Genomic DNA, 25342 nt, shown 5'->3' with positions numbered 1-25342 from the left:
AATTCTGCGTTCCTCTAATGCACATTTTGTCACAGTACCCCTGGTCTGAAGGGTAAAATATGGAGGACGCTCCTTAGTCTATAACGCAGCTAAACTTTGGAACAGTCTTCCATACTCTGGAATCTAAAAAAAGAACTCCTTTTTCAGAATTCACTAAAGACCTGGCTCTATCAGAACAGCTCCCTTTATTCTCTCTTAACCAGTTTGTCCCGCACTCTCAGTGCTGGGATGCCCAAGGTTAGCTACGTGCTTTACAAGTGCTTGATAGAATGAAATAGAAGAGAATGTCAATGCACTCTGAAAGATGTGGGTGCAGGGGCAGAACTCTGACATTTTCGGTCTCTGGTCTTTACTACAATATGTCTTACACCTAGGGGCAGACTGGCCATTTATCCAATCGGGTAATTCCCAAAGTGGCTGGTGCCATTGGAGGCTGGTTGTGGTGTAGCCTCCTCTGTCTCTCTTGCTAGCTCCCTGTAGTTGACTGCAGCAAGCACGCTGAGGTTATGAGAAGAGTGAGCGAGCAGGGGAGATAGAGAGAAAGAGAGTGAGATATTTGGACAGAAAAAACGGTGAACAGCCTTTACAATGAAACTTTTACCACGCAGTGCCTTTACAACACGGTATTTACAACGCAAACCATTACAACGCATTGCACTGGGGGGCGCTCTAGGATAGGGAATAAGTTTAATTTACCATCCAACACCTTCCCTAGTGTCCACGGGGACTGGTGTTGGAATAGTAAATTAAACTTTTCCCTATCCAGCACCTCTAAGCGCTATGCGTTGTAAAGGTTTGTGATGTTAAAACCGCGTTGTAAAGGTATGCGTGGTAAAAGTATGCGTTGTACTGTCATACATCCAGAAAAAACAGCAGTGCTGCTTTCAACAGTTTTGCAATGGCTGTTATTGATTTTCAGCCCGGCCCTTCTTTAAGTGGCCAATGACTGTGAATACCACCAGGGAGCGGTGGCAGGGGAGATTTAGATACTGATTCATTGCCTTGAGTTTTGTTAGTTGGTGAATTGGTATGATTGTCATTCAGCATTTTTAAATTCTGAGAGGCATGAAGATGAGGCTTATCTACTTTCCCTCACTAATCAGATGGAGGTTGTTGGATGAGTCACACTAGGGTAATATGGTGTTGGAATGGTGTAATCATGATGCCACTAATGCTTGACAGTTGCTCTTCCTGCAATCTGAGTTAGCCTTTCTTTTTTTTCCTTAGTTTTATATAGGGCAAACTTGACCCAAAGGTATCAGGTATCAGAGCGCATTACACAAGCACCAGTTGCGTTACCTGAGGACACATTAATGTTTTTGTTAGGCATGGGCCGATTAAGTGATTTGCCCAGAACCACAGGATGTTGCGTGTCCTTGCCGAGACTCAAACCCGGTACCCCAGATTTGAGGTCAACCGCCCTAGCCATTAGGCCAACTCCTCACCCCTATTAATTAATGGTGAAACCCTACTCAGGTAAGTTTGAGTGTGTTGCAGGACGAGTTACTGTGCTAAAAACCTTGTTGTTTCAGTCACGGGCAAAGAGAAAAGCAAACAGGTGCAGGCTGATTACTAATAGTCTCGTTCTCTTTCACCAATGTGTCATCTATATCAGAAAGGGGAAGTGTTGGGACAGAAAACTCCCTTGCATTGTAACTGGCATGAATCCATGCCCTGGGGGTCCCAGCTGTGATCCCCTCTGGATCAATTGTTAATATTTTGGTCATGGACGAACATGGATCATATATGTATGCCATGATCTAGGCCTGTCTCATGGAATGCGGTCTGATTAGACCACATAGCATGCTAACCTCATAGCAGCTGAGTAGCACTAGAGAGGTGGTGGCAGCATACCATTATATAATAAGTAATCAGGAATATGACCAGGCCTTCTTACCTGTGTAATGGGACTGGGACCTACTGGTGCTCTTGAGTAAAGTTTCACTGCTTTGTGCTTAACTCACCCTTTTTCTATATCATGATATGTGTAGCGCTGGCATCTCATGCCTGACAGCATGCATTGCCCTGGCATACATTTGTCCCTGTGGGTGCCGTACCTGGAGGCCTGCGCATGTTTTTGTATCCTGCACGCTGGTATGTATGTGTGACTATGGGTGCAGTATATAGAGGCTAGCATGCTTGTTGGTGTACAGTGTACTGGTATGTATGAGTGCCTGGTGCTTTAGTACATAGAGGCTGACACCGGTGTTGTGTACAGCGTGATGACATATCTGGGTGCATGTGAGTGGTGCAGAACACGGGAGGCTACACACATTTCTGCATGCAGCACCAAATGATTCATGTGTATCTTTGAGCAGTGGCGTAACAAAACTTGAGGGAGCCCCCCTGCAAAGTACATGGAGCCCCCCCCCAGGCCACCACATATCACTTTGGTCCTATATCCAGTGTACTCTTCTGGGAGGGCCCCTGGAGCTCGAGTCCCCCATCACCACTGAACTAATGTTATGCCACTCTCTGTGAGGGGTACAGTGCATGGGGACTTGCGGGTTCCATATTGGGATCCTCAAGGACCAGTGAAGAAGGCATGTGGATCAGATTTGTGGATTGCTACATTCTGGAGAGCTGAGTGGGACACATACACTTGAGGAATGGCATAGTGACCCCCTTCATGCACTTTAATGGGGCTCTTTGGCTTCGGAGGAGGTGATTGGTCAAAGGGGCCTGATTAAAACTCAGAAAAGAGATGGAGCTGAAAAGAGAATCTTAAAGAGGAGGGTTCGGGCCTTTTGGCAAACCTTTAATGAATATATATTAGTGATACTGTCATCCAGGTGTGTGAAGCTTGGAGGTGCTTGATGACTTCCTGGACAAAGGACAGGAGCAAGCACTTCAAAAGGAGCAACATCCATAATACAAATTTCATAGACTGAGACACTAAATCACATTTGTGTCTGGAAACGGATTCTAAAAAGGGGAGCTTTGAGGCATCCAATTGTTAACCGTTGACCAGCTTCTGCCTGAGTCAAGACTAGAACACCCTGTAAGGAGAAGAAATCCAGTGGAGGAAGTAAGATCCGGTGGGGATCCTGCCGAGTAGATCCTGAGAGTGGAGTATGATATTCTGGTCCATCAGGCCCACTCCACTGATTGGGACATCCACCCGTCTGCTTTGGGTGTGACTCTCTAATGGAAGGCGTGGGCCGCTGGTAAGAATAAAGTTTATAGCCCTGGAATGTCATCCTGAGGGGCTGCAGCATAGAACAACAGGAAGAGACTCAAAACCTGGTGGGACATTGAAGGTGGCCAGAGGAGGCGTGTTGTGTACAATATGTAGGATGGACATGTATTGATGCTTTACTATTGAAACTAATATTGCAGACTTTGAGGTTACAGCTGGCAACAGTTTGTTCCATGGGTGGTTGGACCAGGGTTTTCGCAAACAGAAAGTGATGGCGCTCAAGCAGTATTTACGTCAACTATAAGTGAAAAGGAATTAGGTATGGTGCAGTCAGGAAGGGGAGACCCTAAAAACCCCTCAATCTGTGAAGGAGAACCAAGCACAATTACAAATAGCAAGAGTCCGTCGGACTCATACAAGATAATATATCATGTAGACAAATGTTGAAAGCAAATGGAAACAATCCAACATTGAAAAGTTCATGGGTCGCACACTACTCCACCCACCAGCGAGTGTAACCCAAGAGCATCACAGTAGATGCAGTTCTTCTAGGCGGGTACCCGAAACACGTGTCCAGGGATGGCGAAGACAGCGAAGATAGCAAGATCGAAAGATGATGCATCGCGAACACTCTACTACAATGACCAGAGTCCTTAGGGGCAACTTCCACCGGTGTGTGAGTAGTGTGCGACCCCACCCCCTTTTTGTAACTTAAAGCTCCCTTGAGCAGCAGGCTGACGAGCCTGGGATCCCGCACCTACGCGCCGGAGTGGTACTATACCTGGCAGATATTGGCAGCCATCGGCGACCCCAGAACACTGCCTATCCCTGCTGACGAGGGTTGAAAACCCGAAACACGTGTCCAGGGATGGTGAAGACAGCGAAGATAGCAAGATCGAAAGATGATGCATCGCGAACACTCTACTACAATGACCAGCTTCCTTAGGGGCAACTTCCGCCGGTGTGTGAGTAGTGTGCGACCCCACCCCCTTTTTGTAACTTAAAGCTCCCTTGAGCAGCGGGCTGACGAGCCTGGGATCCCGCACCTACGTGCCGGAGTTGTACTATACCTGGCAGATATTGGCAGCCATCGGCGACCCCAGAACACTGCCTATCCCTGCTGACGAGGGTTGAAAACCCGAAACACGTGTCCAGGGATGGCGAAGACAGCGAAGATAGCAAGATCGAAAGATGATGCATCGCGAACACTCTACTACAATGACCAGAGTCCTTAGGGGCAACTTCCGCCGGTGTGTGAGTAGTGTGCGACCCACCCCCTTTTTGTAACTTAAAGCTCCCTTGAGCAGCGGGCTGACGAGCCTGGGATCCCGCACCTACGCGCCGGAGTGGTACTATACCTGGCAGATATTGGCAGCCATCGGCGACCCCAGAACACTGCCTATCCCTGCTGACGAGGGTTGAAAACCCGAAACACGTGTCCAGGGATGGCGAAGACAGCGAAGATAGCAAGATCGAAAGATGATGCATCGCGAACAGTCTACTACAATGACCAGAGTCCTTAGGGGCAACTTCCGCCGGTGTGTGAGTAGTGTGCGACCCCACCCCCTTTTTGCAATCCAACATTGAGATCTTTGTTTTCTTTAATCTGTCATCAAACACAAAAAACACACAGCCAGCCGACACGTGTTTCGTCAGAGAAAGAGTGCACTCCAACTCTTCAGGGCTGGGAAAGATACAAAAGATGACCTAAGAATAAGGCATAGAAAGACAATATCTGCCCAACCCAATTTCCCACATGTGTGGACATTAGAACGTCACTCATCACGCGTGGAAACCAAAAGTTTAAGAAAACTCCTAAACTAACAACAAAAGGCCACAACAGTTTGTGTGGTAAAATGACCATGAAGGTCTATGTTTATAATGGAATATCAGTACATTAGAAGGAAATTCCAAATTGAAAACACTGACTGCCCCTCTCTTATACAAGTACTGTTGTTTATGTAAAAAAGTCATATTAAGATAATAAAACACCCATAAGCCCGTGAGTTAATGCATCTGGACAAGGGGGCCGCAGGGGAACGTGCACGCATGTACTTATTGATAGTGAGAATCAGTATGTTCATAGTTTATTCTGTTAGAACACCATTTTGAACAGAAGAAATGAGATACCTCTAAAAGGTATGTCCACACATGTGTATGTCCACACATGTGGGAAATTGTGTTGGGTAGACATTGTCTTTCTATGCCTTATTCTTAGGTCAACAGTTTGTTCTATGTCAATGTTTTTGTTTGGTTGCAAACCTAATAAACAGAATTAAAAGAAAAAAACAACAGAAGTAATATCCCAATCCAATTATGAAGCATAGAGTATATTTTAGTAAATGAAACAATGCCAACATGTCAAAAATCCAATAAATAGAACCAGAAATATGAATATCTAAATTTTGAATGTAAAAGATAGCGCCTAAGGCACAACACGCCTACCACAGTTATCCGGTCATGCTAGACCGGGTCAAATCGAACCTTAAAGCTGACCGTGATGGAGCAAGTGTCCGATACAAGGACCAGGTTTGCCTCAGTGGAAAATGTTCCTTTTGACTTATATATTTTATAGAGAAAAGCTGGTCTTCAACAAGCCGTCGGTGGAAGGTGGATCCAAAGTGGGCTCGATAAAAGGCGGGCTACTAGAGAGCTTTGTAGATATGTGTCATGTCTTTAATTTGGCGAACCCCTAATTTAGATGCAAACCTGAAGACCCCATGCACACTTTTTGCCATCTTAGCCCGGACATTAGACATTTCCCAAGACTATTTACCGTCCGTAGAAAAAGATATCCCCAGGTAACAAAAATTGTTGACGGTGTGCACTTTTTGCCCAGCTATGAAAAAGGATTTTATGTTCCTAGGTTTCAGCCCGCAGATCATGGTTTAAATTTTCATCTTGTTCATCAACAACTTCATCCCATTAATAAAATCAGCAAACCTTTCTATTAGCCATTGAAGGCCTATCGGTGTTCAGGATAAAAGTACAGCATCATCTGCATAAAGCAGATCCGGCACATCCTGGCCCTCAGCCTGGGGTGCAACCGACAGTACCAGTTGAAGTACTGCGTCTACTTCATTAATAAACAAGGTAAAAAGCAATGGTGCTAAGACGCAGCTTGCTGGATGCCACGTTTAACTTTGAATTTAGGGGTACATTCGCCCCTTTGGCCATACCGTACAGATGACAATAGTTTATCATAAAGCCTGGCTAGAAAATAAATAATGGGCTTTGCAGCTCCAAGATTAAGTAAAACTGGCCAGAGCATAGCCTGAGCCATTAGGTCAAAAGCGCTGCTAAGGTCAGCAATACATAAAAAGAGGCACCCTTGCTTGGCACATGTGTATTTTCCAATTAAAAGCTCTAAATTGATACACTGTTCTAGCATGTCCAGCCCCTTTCTTAAACCATATTGGGCCTGTGAGAGTTTCCCATAATCCTCAACCCACTCCTCCAATCTAACTAATAAACAACAACTCATCACTTTTATTGATGAGTCCAATAAAGAAATTGGCCGTTAGTTCTTGGCTTCAGATTTATTCCCCGTCTTATAGATGGGTATAATGATCGATTTGCCCCAAGTGAAGGGGGCTCCCTCCGTCACTGTGGCATTAAAAACTCTCGTAAGTATCAGATCCCAGAGGGCTGGCACGGTCTTATAGACATCAATGGGTACACCATCCGGGCCTGGTGCTTTCCATCCCTTGCTGCTACTAATTCCTTGCTCGACCTCGGCAAGGGTAATATTTAGGGGGTAGTTGGCCATAGACTGGGGTTTACAAAGTCCTCCATATTATTATCAAGTTGGTTAAAAATACTGGAAAAATGTACCACCCACTCCTCGCTACTAACATGGCTCAACAATTCGGGGAATGATTCATTTTTAAGAAATGGCGAGTTAACCATTTTCCAGACGAACTTATTATTAAATGTATTCGAAGCCTGAGTTAATTTATCCCAAGCCTCCTCTTGGAGTACTCTCTTCCTCTGTTTTTGGGTTAGTTTATATTCTAATCTCAGTTTTCTAACTAACACTTTATCCCTAGGGCTACTGGAGAGTGCTTGTTTAAGCTGGTTCAGTGAATTAGTACAGGCATGGTTGAACCAGCTCCTATTCTGAATGTGTTTTCTGCTCAATGAAGTTGTTAGTATATTGCGCGTATCAAGAGAGAGAGAGAGGACTAGAAAGCTAGTCCGAGTCCCCGTAGTTTATATGTGTTATCAAAAGAGACTAGCTTAAATATGGCCAATATTGTTAGGACTCTGATTAGATTTGTCATGGGCACCTCGTTGGTGAGTTCATGAAGCCCTCACCCACCAACCTGGTTGGTGGCATGCTTCATCATCGGGCCCAACCAGTGACACCTAATGTGTCCCGGGTGTGCTGCGATGCCTGATTACAGCGGAGCTGGTATTTTACTGAGAGTGCAGTGTGAGGTGTAAAGTGAAGAGTGAGTTAAAACGGCTTGGCAAGGGTCCCAGGACCCGAGGGTAAATTAAATTTTAATAACTGGGCCCCCGTCCTCGTACTGACGGTGCAACAGGTACAAGGCAGGCTCTGACCAGAAAAGCTGGTCAACCCCTTACCGCTTCACTCCTGGAAGCATTGGCTGCAAAATCTAAGCGCATATATGAGAAGGGAATCCCCTCTCACACTTAGAGAAACACCTTAGTGAGTGTAACTCATAGCCTGGATTACACTCCTTTTTATCCTGAACTACATTCTATTTTAAAAAGGTCCTGAGGAAAGGCAGATTTAGTTTAAGGCACTGGCTGAAACATGTCGACCAACTGATGGATGTAGGAGGTAGTAACTCGCCTCCCTTAAACATCCCCAAGCCTTATTTTAACCGCTGACGGCGGCCCAGTTATCAAAATTTAATTTACCCTCGGGTACTGGGACCTTCGTCAAGCCGTTTTAACTCACACTTCACTTTACACCTCACACTGCACTCTCAGTAAAATACCAGCTCCGCTGTAATCAGGCGTCGCAGTCCACCCGGGACACATTAGGTGTCACTGGGTGGGCCCGATGACGAAGCATGCCACCAACCAGGTTGGTGGGTGAGGGCTTCACGAACTCACCAAAGTTGTTAGTATATTGTCAATTGAAGCACTTATTTTACAGAAGTTAGTTAGTATCGATATGGAATCAGCCCCAATATCAAGGCACTCAAATATTTCATTGCTGCATTCTAAAACAATATTTTTTTTAATTTTATCTTAACCTTTCCATCTGATTCTGGTACCATTTGTTCTACAGAGCGCTATATTTGCTACAGATAGTCTTGTACTGAACAACTGTTACCCCACACAACGGTTGACATGATAATACAATTATCATCACTAAATAACAGTTCTTCAATCGATGGGGTAGAACAGAGATGTACAATATTTGCATATACCAATACATGGTCAATTGTGCTATTTGCATTTCTTCCGCGCTTACAAATGTGACACTTGTAAATGGGATTACATTTAAATGATGAGTTTTCAGAAATCCATATAAACATGAAGTTAACTCTTCAGTTTATTGTTCTCCTATTTCAGTGTAGTCTTTAAATTCAGTAGGCATCTTTCTCCCAGTGGCTGGTAAACACTGTCCATATTTATAATTTTAAAAAATAGCCATTATTTTAAGTAGGAGAAATTTAAACTGCAGAAAATGTTCCATATCATGAACAATTTTTGCAGAATGTCTTCTGTAATTGAAACTTCCCCCATTTAAAATAATGGTTATATGTCTGTATTATACATGTAACGTTGCCACATATGATGATAGGTATTCCAGTGTCCGAAGTACATACTACATGGGACCTCAGTTGCCCATTAACATTCATCCCATTTATACGTACACATGTTCATAGATCCACAAAGACGCCATTCTCACTGACACACATTACAGTCCTGTCATACATAGTGTCCCTAATCAAAGTATTTTGTTCCAACTACTGTGACTAGTTCTATGGAGATTAGGCTAAAAGTCAACGGAGCAGGGATTAAGAGTGTCTAGTAACAAATCAAGTTGCTTAGCCTTCAGTAGCTCATGATGATTTTCAATGATCAGTAGTATTTCTCAATACAGAAAAGGTTATATATCCCTGGTGTAAAGTGATATGGTAAGCAAAAAAAAAACCTTGGCAGAGAAGGCACAAATCAAGAGGACTACCACACAAAATAAAGTCATTTCCAACACTTTAAAGGATTTATTGGACACTTATGCCTTAAAGCCAGTCCCTTGGAATTAGAGGTATCAAGAGGTGTATTTGAAAATCTTTCTAGTTTCCAATGCCTCAGGGACCTTTGTCGAGTGTTAAACCTCAAGAATGTGGGACACACTTTGCCAATTCGTGAAGGAAACCCTCCAGCAGAAAATGTCCAACTACATGTGTGTCAACCAAAACATTGGAGTTTACCTTCCAAGATTTTGAAAATACTTAAAGGTAGCTCTTCCTCCTTACTTACAATAATTATGTTGGCTACATCTTCCACACCTGTTAATGGAAGTGTCAATCTAGCCCCCTCTGCAGTTGTAGTAATACTAGACACCAGTACCGTAGGTTTGCAGAGAACTGTCAGCAGTCTAAAAAGCTTGCAAAACCTTCCAAGCCCTTATCAAATAGAGGGTGGTTTTAGTTTGCTCTGACAATATGGTGAGAATAGCACATATCAATAGCCAGGGAGGGGGTAAGATCTTCATTTTTAGGTCTCTTGCGGTTGTTACTGGGGAGTTAGGCAAAACTAAATCTTCTTTCCCTAAAAGAACTTCACAGTCAGAACTTGACCAATACTCGATTAGACAGAATCTGCTGGAACTTCACGTTGATTAGCAAGAGGTTCAGGACTCCCACTATGTACCTATGTGCCCCACACCAAGGACACTGTAGTTCTGAAGTACTCTCCACTTTTCTGCAGTCAGCTGTCACATGCTTCCTACGGCTTTAGTAGTACTGTGAATTGTATCAACAAATCTTCATAATACAGGAATTGAGTCTTCTCATGTCATCAGTAAAGGTTTGTCCAGCTAGCTGATACAACTGCATCTAAACTCCCAAACCTCCAGAGTTATAGAGGCTCTCTGCAACCTCGAACATAGCCATACATACTCCCAATGAATTTGTGAAAACAGATCTAACCTTTTTGTTTATCACTTTTGCATGCCCAATCTTTCACAAAGAGGAGGGACAATAATACACTTTCAAAAGTTTCATTGAAAAGGTCGAATCCTTGTAATTTAAACATGCCAATATTGGACAGATAAGACACATTATTTTTATAAGCATCGTCATAAAGGTAACAAATATGAATAATTCGACCATGTTGATTATTCCTAATATTACTCCTATCTATTATTAATAGCCCTACACTAGCAAGAGGATGGTGGGGTACCCTTCTGCCAAACCAAGTTGGAATGCTCCAACCACATACCTTGGTGTGTAAGCCGGCCTTAGTGCCGGCCTCAGTGCATTAATGAATGCAGTCCCTCTTAGTACGCTAGCCTACAACCTCTGCTAGGGCAGCTATCTTCCTTCTTAGACTGTATATCAGGGCCTGCAGAGCTATATCTTATCCACAGCTCTCTGCAGCATCCATGATAACTCTGGTATGAAGTGCCTTTCGCCTGAATTTAAAATGGATGCTGTTTAAATAATAAAACACTGCCCTTATTTCATTTTGCAAGAGATGCAGAAAAACAGCCTTACTTAGTCTGGGTAAAAGAGTCATCTCCTATGAGCACAAAAGAAAGCAAGGACATTTAGTTCTGGTACGTGTCCCTAAAACTAAAATTGTAGACAAGAAAACAGCAATGTCTAACCATAATAAATGCAAGAATGGCATGTTGTTGTGTTAGTGAAAAATATCTTCGAACCAACATCTCGGAAAGATGCCAAGTTTAAAGGGAAAACTAAAATGGAGACAAAATGTAATCCGTATAACACAGCAGCTTGGAGAAAGAGCTCTGTGCCGCTCCTTGACATATGGAGAAATTTCAAGGGATTTTACTTAACGAAAATTCAAGAATTTCAAAAAGTTCCCTAATGTAATTAAAATTTCTCCAAGCTTTTTCAGTATGCCTTTGTGACATTTCCACTCTTTTCTCAGTTACTTGAAGATGTTGAGTAGTGTAGATTTTAATACTCCCATTTTTTCCCTTCTTGCTGGCTCTATCAAATGATCCTGCTTGGAGACTGTCTGTTCTTCCATCTCCATCTCCATCTCCATCTCAGTAGGGCATAACTTCCCAGTATATGGTCCTGTCGGTTTGGAGTCTAAAAGGATGTGCCATTGAGACAGGGTCTGCCCAGTCTCTTAGCACAAGCCGTACACCTATCTGGGTGTCTTTCCACTCTCAAGTCATAATTCAGACATTTAGCAGTTTTTCAGTAATGGTGATCATCTAAGGGAATTTCAGCTCTATCATGGTGCTTTCTTTCAATTCTTGAATTTTTATTGGATGAATTTCCGTGGAGTCTGTCCTGTGGGCAGCAATTAAAGCCTTACGCAGCCTGTGGGAGGATTAGGAGTCTGAGGAAATTAAGTTTTTTTTACTTTTGTAGTTTTTGGCAAGCAACCATCTTTTTTGTCAAACTTTGACTCCACTCTGAAATGTGTCCTCTGTTCTTTGAGTGCTACAGTTTCAGCACATAGAACCATTACCTGAGGTGGATCTCAAATTTGTAACTATGAAGGTGGTATTTTTGGTGGTGGGGACCTGGGATAGATGTACTGCAGGGCTAATGGCTCTTTCTGGATAGGATTGGGCAGCGTCCTGATCCTTCAATCAGTATTAGATCAATAATTGCTTTACCACACTGCAAGGCAAGCATTCCACTACCCTCTGGCACACATGGTCATTCCAGCAGGGGTATCCCAGCGTTTTGGGCTAAACTCAAAAGAGTAGTATTCGTCTCTGAATTCTGCAGAGTGGCTACTTGGGCTTTTCAGAACACATTTATGTTTCCACTATCGACTTCAGCCAGGGGGGGCAAGGTAGTATTCTCACCATTTTCTCTGGATCCCTGTGTTGAGGTGTGGCTCACCTCATATTTGTGAAGCAAGGAAGATTAGGAATGTGCATCAGTAAGGTTTACCCAGTGGCAGCTCCTCCGCTAAGGCGGAGGAGCATCACCTCACTGCTTTATGCAGTGTGAAAAAAGGAAAACAAAAGTGATAATAAGTACCAGTGTTATAATCATTTTAGTTTTCTGTTTCCAGGTGTGGGCGGGCTGGACTGCCAGAGCAGGGGCCAGGAGGCGGAGTTGCTGCTCCATTCTAAAGTGGCCAACCATAAAAGTCATGTGCACTCTGCGTGTTTTACACCCAGGCTGCATTACAGCCTGGGAGCCGAACATGCCCAGTCCCCCATTTCCCGTCTGAGCGCTGAACCATGGCTTTGGAACATTGTGATTGGCTAGGGGAGACAGGAGCCGGGGTGCTTTCTGATTCCTGCTTCTGAGGAACGAGTGGTGGCGGCGAGCGGACAAAGTGGCAGCGTCCGGCTGGGTGGCCGGCCTGAAGGTAAGTGTTTTTTTAATAATATTTTAACTTACCCACCCAGCCACCACCCTTGATAAATAGCGGCTGCCACTGGGACTACCAGTAAGTGATCAGGTCTTTAGGGTAGGGGGCATGTGTTGCTACTTAAATATCATAGATGCACGACCTGAAACCTTAAGTGAAATGTGTGTTTATGAGTCGAGTCCTTTTTTTTTTTTTTAAGGAACCTACTGAATAGCCATACGCTGGCCTGATAGGATAACAGTAGAAGAGCTCTTAATTGCTCAAACGTTGTCGGATTTACTAGGTTCTCTCATGCTATCCTCCATGACCCAGACACTGGGGTCACAAATAATTGGGGTAAAGCTTACACAAATATTATAGTTTGTATTTAAAAACAGTCTATAAAAACTGTTTAATCATTTCATGCCGCTGCATACTTGTTGGCTGCAGGCCGGTTTAAAAGTATTTACTGAAGAATTTTTCATTTCTTTCAGGTTTATCCTTAAAATTCAAGCGAAAACGAGACGTCTGCCATAAAGATGGCACGGCACGCGGGAACACGTTCACAGAGATATGCAGAAGTAGTAGCACTGGTAAACGAGTTCAGACAAATACACAGAAGTAAAGAAAGCAAAAAGCACCATTAAATTGCTTTTGGAAAAGTTACATCTTAGCTTCATGAATGCCTCACTGATTGTGTTGGAGAGCTCCCCTTACCCTGAAGCCACATCTGTGCTTGTTCAACCAATTTAAAGTATTTTAAAAGAGACAGGTGTTTTCGTATTTAATGTTTTCCATTTTCACTTAGTAGCTTTCTTATTTTAGTGTAATTTATTTTTAGAAGCATTTCCAAACTAAAGCATAGGCAATCAAAAATAAAAGAAAAACCTATATTGCACGCATTTTACATTTAAGGTGGAAAACACATTACAGTTCTTTAAATACAAAGAAAATCAGCTATAGCAAATATCCTCACTACCCAGCCCTACTTACAGACTTTTCTTCACACTTCACTCTCAAGTGAAAATAATGTTAATAAACACATTTACTACAATAATTGAAAATAGATTTAGACCCAGTTAGGTTGCTATAACTTAGTGTGATCTTTGACTGACCCAAATAACGAGTGAAACTTAAATCCTGTTGCGGCTCTAGAGCCCAAATCTGGCAGAAAGATGTTTACAAGTTTCTCGGTTTCACCGCACCCAGGATTACCATTACTGCCAATTAATAAGTGGAATTCATAAATTCTATGATGGGCCTGATAATGAGGAAAACATGCAGAGACACGTGCTGTAACATCAAATTTCTCATATTACTCCCAGTTACAGGGCTGAAAGCTTGTATTTACACGGTAGCGGCTGGCTAATACCTTAAATAAATGCTAATTTTGGACACTCATGAACGGCCCCTTGGTGATTGATGTAAAACAAAAGCAGGTTATAAGCAGGGCCTCTGGAATTATGTGGAAGGGGAACACAAATTATGTGGCAGAGTTGACTAAATTATGGGGGTGAGTGTCTGAAAAGTTTCAGTGCTCCGTCCATCATCTCCTTGTGTTTGATTTGTTCACCCTAAATTGACACAGTATGCCCAAACGTGCGTCCCTTGCTTACTTTGCCACTGGATTCAAGCTAGCCTGGCTGATGAGGGGGTGTTTCCCAAAAACCCGTCCCAGGATGCTTGTTTCTGGTCCAGTTAGGAACTGGCTTGACAGTTCAGGCTGGACTGTTCCCGTGAGGCCCCGGGTCAAGACTGATTTGCATATGGCTGGGTGTGAACTGGGGTGGCGAAGTGAGCTAAAGAACAATGATGGATTCAACCCAGAACTGTGACTGTGGGTGAGTGTCTGAAAAGTTTCAGCACCCCACCCATAAGCTCCTTGTGTTGACTAAATTATGTGTCAAGAAAGGGCAAATGATGCCATATAATGCTGCACATTTTTTGATCGTATTAAATCATTATTTGGTCCTTTTTACAAATGGTAATACTGTTTGGGCAAATTTTTCACCACTTTGGTGCCAATTTAACAAACAGAAATAATCAACTGAAATATGGCAAGTTGAAGTTTGCAAACAGCCTTTTTTTGTTCAATCTGCAGATTACGCAGCAGATGGTGTATTATGTGGCAAATGTAGCAAATTCTTAAATATATGAAACAAGCCACCACATTGCATAATATCAGTGGTCCTGGCTAAATGCAAGGCAAAATAAAGTGACTAATGTAAGAGTTACTATTTATATGTTTCCCGCTTTATTGACAATATTCACTGTAATTCCCTTGATTAGATACATTAGTAAATGGCACAGTAATGAAGTACTTTTGCATATGTTCACCCCGCTGCTTTAGACTGTTCAAATACCTAAACGAAAGTTAGCTGTTCAGTACACACACTTAGAATTATACCTTGCGGGTGAAAAAGCATCTATATCCGTATGAAATATGTAGCATAGAACATGATAGAGTTATCGAAGTCTGACCTTCTGAATCTGATATATTTGTAATAAAAAATATTGCCTGGTAAACAATACAATAATCATGTTAGCAGGGTGAATCTTCCGCGAGGCGGCACAGCAAAAATACAGAATGCAAAAAAATCAGCTATAGAAATGTGGAAGCATATTGAGAAGGGGAGGACGAGAACAACTTGAATTAAGATGGATGCCTTACCTTGCATTGCCCAGACACGCACACAGATGTACCATTCTGGTCACACGTCGTCCCGTCTATTACCTTGTCCGCTTGCTTGACATAAAACCGGTAGCCCACTGCCTGGCAATTCAGCTCACATTTCTGGCTGACCTTCACTATGGAAAGAAAGAGACAATCATATGGGTGGCAATATTACATATACAAATTTATAAATGTAACGTAAAAAAACAATCTTTGTTTGCAAGTTTTACAATGCCAATACATATACTGAGGTAAATGTAAGACTCATATTGTCTATTAAAAACGTTTTTACTTCTAGGCAATCACTTTGCAAATTAGCTTCCTTAATAAGCCGAAAACAGTAAAAGTGGGATGTCAATTTTAATTATTATTAAACCTTTTGGCACAACAGTTTTTACTAATTGAGTTACACACAAGGCAAAAGGCTCCTATTTTTGGAGAAGTCTCCCTGCCTACAAAACATGCCTGAGGCTACAAGTTACGTATGAACCCCAGACATGCAGCATGGCATGTATGCCTAAATGCATATTTTGGCTTTAAAAACAAGGGAACAAAAGTAATTTGTCTCTGCTGAATTTAGATTGCCCGGTCCTTGTGCAAATCTCTTACCACTCACTCCCTTCCGAGTCTTGATAACTGATTAATGATTTTCAACCACAATTGTTGTTTCAAACTACATTGTCCTCATTGATTTTAATATATTTTGGTGCAATTGCAGAATAATCAGAACTCATACTGTTCTGCCTCATTGTCCAGATTATGGCTCAAATCTTGATGCCCTATAATTGAAATGATCTATCATGGTAACCATCACAGATGGATGAGTAACCTTTCATTATCCATGAACCCACCGAGACAGTCAGACCTTGCCTCATCTGAACAGCAAATTACAATATTGTTTTAAATGATTAATTAATGCACATTAACCCACCCCTTAGCTCTCAGATCTATTGCTTGAAAAGCTATATTGAAATAAACACTCCTATGAAATTGTAGTCCACCAAGATGAAATTCTCTCAAACCCCCCAGAACTCAAAGTTAACAACCAATCCACTCACTGAATTGAGGCAATACAAGTTGCTAGGTGATCTGACACATGTTAGAGCATCAATGTTCAACTCACATACAACTCATCACCAGTGTCAACCCTGACATCAGGAAAGTAATTACATAGTGTCTCCAAGGATGGATAGAGTGCCATAGAAAAATGGTTGGGTAAATCAACAACATTCAACAGAACATTTAATCCACCAGCCATCATAACAACGCACCTCCAATCCTGCACTGCATACTGAAATGAACAATCTTCCAACCCCTAACCCTCAAAGACCTACCCAAACTCCTTGCATTTCAGAAAAGAATGCCTTTTGGCGAAAATATCTTTCCTTTCACCACTATTGAAGCCATCACAAACAAAGCTCTCTTAGTCATCATTAAAATATCCCTTATCTCTGTTTGCCTCGACTTTTCACTGGGAACAGCTCATTCCCTACTTACGCAATCAACTGCCATTCCAGACAGCTCCAGACAGACTCTCTCATAAACTTGCTTTGTTTTCTGAAAGTCCATCAGTGATTGGTGAATATTCAATGGCAAGTACACATGTCATAACGTTCCACAATCATTGTGATTTGGTTTCAAACTTTACTGCAGCTCAGAAACAACCATACTGAAGGTGTCAAATAATGCTGCTTCCCTCCTTCACAAAGATGAGCTCTATCTCCTGCAGGTCCTTGTTTGCTGTGAAGCAGTGTTTGATGCCCTGAAAAACCAGCTACTCAGAATCCTCCTGAGCACATTCATCAGCAGAAATGCCAAAAGGGGCCTGCTTTACGGTTGGGTGGTAAACATCTGACAGATGTGTCTAAACCCCCATTTGCGATATATCCACTGCTGTGAGATCAGAGAAACTTCCCAAGCCAAAATATCGTACTCTACGGGCAACTCCGTCGGTAGTTATTCTTCTAATGGTCGCGCATCCACCAGAATCTAGAAAGTTCATCCCTGTAAATCTGTGAATGAGGCATTCTTTTTGCGAATAATTTGTATTCGTTCTCACCAACCACCCATCAAACACATGGCCTTTTCTACTAAGATATGGCGCTGCTGAGCTCTCCCCAAGCACTAGATCATATTATAGTTGCCTAAAGCCAACCTTTTACCATAGTACCAAGGTGTCTGCATGAATCTACTACCCTGTCAGTACAAAGTACTAGGCTTAGACTTACTTGTAAACTTTCCCCACTTTTTATGTGTGTTATACAGTATGGCACACACAATAAGTAAGAAATATTTTGAGAAAGGAAACCTTTTCTCCTTCTTTGTGCCACCCTTGAGGAGACCTAATGTTTGGCATGAATCGCTGTCTACAAATCTTAATAGGGTTTTGTGTCAAACTCCAGGTGTGGGTGCATTTGGGATGCTCCCTTGATGTAAACTACCTCAAACCGCTGTAAAGTAAATACATTAACACTTTGCATCAGTTTCCATCTCTTTTTGTGACTTTGCATCACTGCAGAGCGTTGATAAATCTGGTCCCTTGTTTAGTGAAGCTTGTACAATATTCCAGACTACCTAACTAATTGTTGACTTTAAAAATATAATCCATGTAATCTTTTCTTCTGAAGTAGTCAAGGCTTCTTGCGCAGCAGGGACGTTTAGCTTTCCTTCCTGCAGTGCAAATAATCATTGAAGTTCCATGCTTCTCGGAACACACGTAATAGAGAGTGTTGGCACTCTTTTTCAAGTCATCAATTTATCATTTAAATGTAATGTAAAGTATACAAACACAGAGGATCACATACTATTAGATCTGTAAATGGGTTTAGCCAGTCTTTATCCTGCAAATCTGTGTTTATTCTTAAAAACATTAAGTACCGTTTTTGTGCCAACAGCAACAGTATTAACTTCACATTCGTTTAGTTTGGTGTACAGCTGTCACCTACTGGATGTGGCTTGGAATCCCCTTCCATCCACATTTACAAGTGGAAGCAGAAATGTTAACATTCTTTTTCTATAGCTTACAGTTATAAGTAGTTTGTGATTTTTCTTTCCAGTAGTTTTTTCGATGCTTTTACCATGAGTGTGCTTTTCCTCTGCATAACAGAACCGTCGGGTGGCTTCCTTTCAATGTACTTCATTGTGGGCAAGTTGAGATCACTCATGGGAGGTGCTTGACAAAGGTAATGACAATGGAAGATTCTAACTTCAGGTTCTAGAGCCCATAATGACAGAACATCTACCAGTTTTAGACAGGCTAATGTTAGCGAAAACACGAAGGGACTGATTACTAGTCTGGCAGTCAAAGAACCGCCAGACTCGTAGGAGCGCGGCAGGGGCATTCCAGCCACCGCTGCACCGGTGGTCCGACCGCCCCATTACAAGTTGGGCGGTTGGATCGCCACTGCACACTTACAACCACCAGGGATCATAGATCCCTGGCAGTAGCGCAGCAATCTTGAGGCGGCAGTTAACTGCCGTGGTCCCGCCAAGCATATTGCGAGTTTCCTCTCCAGCACGTTTTTCATGGCTGTTCCTCTTCCATTAAAACAGTGGTGAGGAGGAAACCAAGGCTCTGTTGCCTCTGGGCCATGGGGTGCATGCACGGGGCACATGTTGTGCCCCCCAATGTGCATGTTCCCCAGTACCTGCAGGGCATGGACTGCACCAGTCAATGCCATACAGGTACAGCCTGTGACGTTCCCATTATGGTACCTATTTCATGGGCACCACCGTGGGAACACCAAAGAATTGCCTGTCAGTGCACGTTATGCTTGTTATGCCATGTAGAGTAACTGAGATTTCTTTTCTAGTAAGCATTCCATTGCAGGAGCATGTGAAGAAGGATAATATAAAGAAAGCAAGGGGATCCTTGTTCGCATCACATGCGATTATGTGTTTTTTTAGCACAAAATGCATCCTAACGTCCTCAGTGGGCACAGAATGGAATCCAGACTGGCATTTCAAGATCTAATACACAATTTTGCACACTTTTTTGGGCATTAGACGAATTTAGCCAAGGACTAGTTTTATATGATGTGGCTAAGATGAAGTGCATTTTATATATATAATTTCATGCTGATTTTTATGTGTTATTTAAATCGCCACTCTCGTCAAAGAAGCTTTAGTCAGAATATCAAGGAAAACCAACAAAGGCTACTTTTCAAATGTTGAACAATTGCCTTATACGTAAGTACCTGCAGGTCCAATATCTATCTCACTTGTCTCCAGTCTGAAGGATTGTCCCATTCTGCTGGTCTTCCTGCCTCGCTTTTGTTGAGGAACTGATTGGCATACGGTTGCATAGAGAAAGGGTTCTCTGCTGTGGAAACCCTCGGCTTTGGAAAGTCAGACGGCCCTTTTGATTTAGGCCAGGCAGTCCCACAATATTAGTTTTTCCTTCTGGTACCATCACGTGACAATGGCAATCTTGACAACAGGTATGTTTCTGTGGGGTAGAAACAGTGCTCAACAGGCCACTATGACATGGCAGCCAATCTGACAGTGACATGTTAGGATCAGTGATTTAGATTAGAATTCTTCACTAGATCAAAGAGGAACTCTAAATATGACAGGAGGCTGCCTGTACAGCTGGCAGACGCATGGCCTCCACCACCACGTCAACAAAACATAATATGACCTCCACAGAAGGGTAATCCCTAATATTTCTCATTGAGTAGGGATTCAGTCAAAGAAGAACATGATGATGAAACAGCTGCTTTATTACGACTTTCCTACATGCCTCTGTGAAAGGCCGACCCTTGGCATGGGATCAGAAACTCTTCCTAGAGACATTGTCGTACTGAATTGACTAACAAAGTTAGGAAACCTTTGACAGTTTAAGAAATGTAGACAATTACTAACAGTGTTGTTGCCTAGCAGCAGCTATAAATACTAATCAGGAGTTTCTTTGGAAGACACATGAAGCAAGATGACTTAAATAATTGAGCTCTATTTAATTATCATGTAATTGATCTATATGCTGATGTCTCCCACAGAAAAACATGCAATGAACAAAGGAGTTTATTGTAATAGAAAAGGCACTAATGTGTGACTAAACTAAGAATAACAAGTGGCAATTACCAAGAATTAAAATACTCTTTGTTTCTTTCTCTATAGCACTTTTATCTTCTCCTGGTGTCACCGATATTTACATCATCCATACTTTCAGTTCTCTCTCTTTGGCAAATGATGGTAGGCTGCCAGCAAGCCATGAACATAGATTTGTTTAAAAAAAATATTATTAACTATTCCAATAGTAGTATAAATTACAGTGCAATATGTCCCTCCCAACCACAACCGACCTTTAATGATGTGCATTCCAGTCTCTCACCCTTCAACAACTTCGTCGATCATCTTATCAGAATCTCATATCTCTGCTGACTTGTTGCTACTCCTGGAGCCCACAGCAATGGGCACTTCTGTTCACTATAGTCTTCCCACACTGCTTCAAGCCCCACTTCTCTGTGATGTCTGGTAGAATATCTCTTCTAATTGTTCAGCGCGGCCACTCACCAAAATTTCAAAGAATGCTTCTAACCTACTTTCCATGCCACCAGCTTCATTCGCTTCTTGAGACTATGAGGCTGAAGGTTGCTATTTACACTGCCATCCATCTCACCCCGTCTACCTTCCATGATTTGATAGGGGGCATTCCGCCTCTTTCCAATGTGTATTGCTTACCTACACTTTGCAACCATGCTTCCAGTGTGAAAGGTACTAAGGATTCTAGGGCTCAATTTGTATGGTTTATCACTGTTCTCCAATCTTCTTGCATGTTGGTACACCCACAAATCATTTGGTCAACAACATCTAGGGCATCTCCTTAGGCCCTAGTCAAATATTCTTTGCATTCTCATTGTTGTGTGATACACTCTGTGTGAAAAACTAAATAGTTAATTTAAATCTATTTTTCCTGGATACATTGGCAGCATATTTATCTGAGATAGTTCATATCTCATCACTTATTTTCTTACATAATGGTCTCCCTCCCCAGTGAGACGATTAGCATAGATTATTATGGTATTACTTCGAATGTCATTGAATTGGCAAGCATAAATATTGGCATATTGGTGGAAAATGTATTTTTCATGTTTTATATGTTTGAAATGGCAATTTTAAAGCATCCTTACTGGTGGAGTTAGATTTAACATTACTGTTTTAGAAATTCTGCTTTTAGAAAGTGGACATTTCTCTGTGCTTATAACTCTGTGTGCTTTGTGGCCTGTCTCCAATACACATACGGGCTGGGTGACAGCTACACTTTTTGCATTCTCTCTAGACAGCCACAAACAGAGGACGGTGAGGGTCATCTGCATTTGAGTATTCATCTGCATTGTGATGGGTTTTCCTGGTCAGGGAGCAATGTGAAGGGCTGACACTTACACTTCAAAAGGTAATGTCCTGTCCAAACACAAGGCAATAATGTACCATCCCGTCGCCCCCCACTAGATAGATCGACAGAAAGGACTGAGTTGAAAGGTATCCTTGTGCACTTCAGAGAGCTGCTTTGAAGTCAGTCCATACATCAAAAGCACTTTTGGGTTGAAGTACTGGGTCTCTGATCCCTATAATCAGACACTACTGGCTTTGTAACTGAAGCGCTGCCAGAAGAACTTCTGTACAGCTTAGAGGGCTCGACTGGCCTGCTGATCTGGAATGTCTGCTTTTCTGTTTGTTTCATTGTGAGGTTCATCAATGGCGTAGCGCTGATCCCAGGTCCTAACCACAAGGCTTAACTTCAACGCATCGAATCAACTGCAAGGTTCGACAATGACGCAGCATCGATCCGAGGTCCTGACTGTGAGGTGCGATTTCGACACAGCGACCCAACTTCATGAATTTTAACTGACGCATTGTCTTCACTGCGTGGGGAAGATCGATGCATTTCATTGCTTGTGACCAGGAAAAGTACTTTGATCACTGGGGCCTGCGTGGGTCCTGTAGCCGGCCTGTGCTTCCACGCGGTTGTCCACAACTTTGACTTTTTCCCAGTGCAGCACATTTTAAAATGACGTTTTCAATGCTACTTGCTTCTAAGCACTTTTCTGCATTTATTCCTTTGCAATTCACTATTTCAATTGCTCTACATTGGATGTTTGTCATTTCGGTCTTGTTTTGTTCAGAATACATTCATCTGTTCTCTTTGGTGCGAAATTTGTTTGTAGGAGGTTTCTACGTCTGGAACTCTTCTCCAACAGAATGATGATGACAGAACAGAATGATGACGACTTCTTAATTGAGGATCATATCAGAATACTCACTACCACTTATTGATAGGTGAAAGAAAATAAAGTTTGCTACAGATACTTTAGTGTTTATTCCACCCTAGTGCTTGAATTGGCATTCGGATTGAGTCATCTTCCATTTTCTTTTCTTCTTCCACGATTGTTGCACATTATTTGTGCTTCAACTAGCTTTGCTGCTGACTTATCATATCCGCTGTGGCTTTTTTCAATGAGACCGTAATCCACCCAAATTTGTTCTGCCCTGAGGAAGCCCTTCTCGGGCGAAACGCGTTGGCTGTTTCGTGCTGTTTCATCGATCATCATCCTTTGAGTTTCTTGGCTGTTATCATTGTGTCAAGAGGAACCGATTAAAATTTGGACTTTTTTCTAATTTTTGAAGGACATTGTCTCAATTTATCAATTTGATATATCACATTTAACTAATGTTCTTGTTGCCTCTCCATTCGCCTGTTTTGTGTTTATCTAATTGTAGTTCTGTGGCAGTGGACTAGGGAGGAGGGCAACTATTTACCGTTTTTGACTGTGTACATTAGTGTATAGTTAGGTTGTGCAACATTTAATCCTTTACTGCCATCTTGTTGCTGTGTCTCATACATTAATCTTTTTTCTAAACCTGCATGCAGTCTTGTTGTGTTACTGTGTGTGTGTGCGTGTATGTGTTACACAGACAAATAATTTACACATTGCCTCTTTAGATAAGCCTGACTGCTCTGTGCAGAGCAACCAGAGGATGAGCACAGATTATCTTTTAGTTAAGCCTGGACAAAAAAAACTCTGCCACGTGGTGGAGGGCGTTAAGGTCTTGCCTTTGCGGTCATTTTGAGCACCAGGTGTTTTTCCCGCACAGTAAAATCATTGCGAATGGCACCATGTGCACTGCAAGAGGACGCAGCTTCCTTTCTGCTGCTTGAGCAGATTTTTTACTTGAGTGGCAGTTTTCTCAATATGAATGGAAGGTTTCTCAACGCGTGTGGTCGTGTCCTGCTGAGACCACTTACAGTGAGAAATCGGACCATGAGCAATAAGAAATCTTGCCAGGAGTTTATTTCCTTGCTTGCGCTCGTGAACTAGACCTTGGCAAGAATGGAAAAATCTCACAGGGAAGTGGATTTTCCTCACCTGAACCTTCCTATGTGACATTGACGAGCTTGAGCTTGAATTTTGGGGAATTCCGCGTATTCCATGAGGTGCGGGGTGCAGAAACCTCCACAAACTCCATGAACTGAGCAGAGTTCTCCACCAGGGTTACCCATAGTGTGCATCTAGCTTACCCTGACTAAAGAGGAGGTTCCTGCCTGGCCTGGGTGCATACCTCAGTCAACCAAGAATTCCATTTCTAACTCATTTCATTGATTATGGTACTGACATGTACCGTGCTTAAATACCCTGTCACAAGTGTAGATTTTGCTGATGTTAACTTCAGTAATTCCACTGCTATGTCAATCATTGCATAACACATTATTTTTTTTCAAGAATCACTGGGTTTGTCCGAAAACTGATTTTGTGGTAAATACTTTCTGGAAATAATCATATTGAACAATATTTCGAACAATGGACAAAAGGAAAGACCTAAAAACAGTCAAACACTGTATTGAATAGAGGAGTTCTGGCTGGGATTTCTCTTAAAAGTCTTTCATCTTTCAGTTTAAGGGCTGATGGTTATTTAATCCTATATTTTAATGAAGGTGTTGCAAAGTGTTTTGATCAGTTGGGGGTTTGAGTAACCATGGCGATATTAATATGGGTCCATGAATTGCGTGTGAAATATATTACGCTGAAGATAAGTCTTTAGTCTGAGGACTGACATCAGGATATTTCAAAGCTTAATAGCAAAATGGCCTCTGCACCCTACAAGTCCCCACCCCATAATGAGTACTCAGTAGGCTCTAAATGTGGTAGGGCCAGTGATGGAGGAGTGAGCTGGGAGCCTGCTTCAGGAGCTTAATGATACAGCTCAGGCAGGCGAACAGTAGCAACATAAGGAGTATGCATTTCATCACTAGAAGAGCTCAAACACAACTTGTGATTTTGTTTAGCTAGTCTTTTATTGTATTTTTTTGTCTCAATTGAAGACTTTTGTTCAGATTTATGCTGCAGGAGGCCGTCAGTGTTACTTCTTTGCAATAGAAAGGTAGAGTTCCTTATAATACTAATGTCATACTAATGAGCACTGGAATATAGACATGTTCATTTTAAGGTGGACAGCCTTGGTCCTAATCTTCCACAGTAATAAATGTTCTTTTTAAACCCGAAAAAAAGCTTTCTTATATTTAAAAAAATGTATACAAATTATCTGGTTAATGTTCACTGTTATCAATTTTTCGGCATGGATTTTCAATACAATTTGTTTGTAGCAACATTGGCCCACATGCATCAAGCATTTTTGGAGTCGCAAACGGTGCGATTCCTTAAAATCGGCCGTTTGCGATTCCAAAAATGCTTTTTGGAATGCATCAAGCATTTTTAGAAATCGCAACATTTTTGCGATTTGTAAAAATGCGATTGCTTTTAGGAAATCGCAAAATTGCGATTTCTTAAAAGCAATGCATGAATACTTTTTAAATTGCGAATTCGCAATTAGAGGGATAAATTTACCGAGTAGTTGAACTACTCGGTAAATTTGCAAAAAGTGAAAATAACGCTGAAAATGCATTTTTTTAACATTCATGTTACGGACACACATGTCCTTAGGACATATGTGTGTGCAACATGATGCGAAAACAGCATTTCATGGGTGCAGGGGGGGTTCATTTGAACCCCCCTCACCACCCTTGAAAT

At 42.1% G+C, this 25342-nt stretch overlaps 1 protein-coding gene across 1 annotated transcript in view; it reads right to left on the bottom strand.

Annotated features, from left to right (window-relative positions):
* The window catches only part of THSD4 (thrombospondin type 1 domain containing 4), a 2294989-nt gene that overhangs the window by 1043641 nt on the left and 1226006 nt on the right, over window positions 1-25342 (bottom strand). Inside the window, exon 7 of the mRNA XM_086958405.1 lies at window positions 15315-15451. Within this exon, the coding sequence (XP_086814531.1) occupies window positions 15315-15451 (137 nt within the window). The remainder of the gene's footprint in view (window positions 1-15314; window positions 15452-25342) is intronic.

Source organism: Lissotriton vulgaris, chromosome 2_1, assembly GCF_964263255.1.
Source record: "Lissotriton vulgaris chromosome 2_1, aLisVul1.2, whole genome shotgun sequence".
In the NCBI taxonomy this organism is placed as follows: domain Eukaryota; kingdom Metazoa; phylum Chordata; class Amphibia; order Caudata; family Salamandridae; genus Lissotriton; species Lissotriton vulgaris.
Note: the sequence above shows the minus strand (reverse complement) of the source record. Positions and strands in the feature narration are given on the sequence as shown.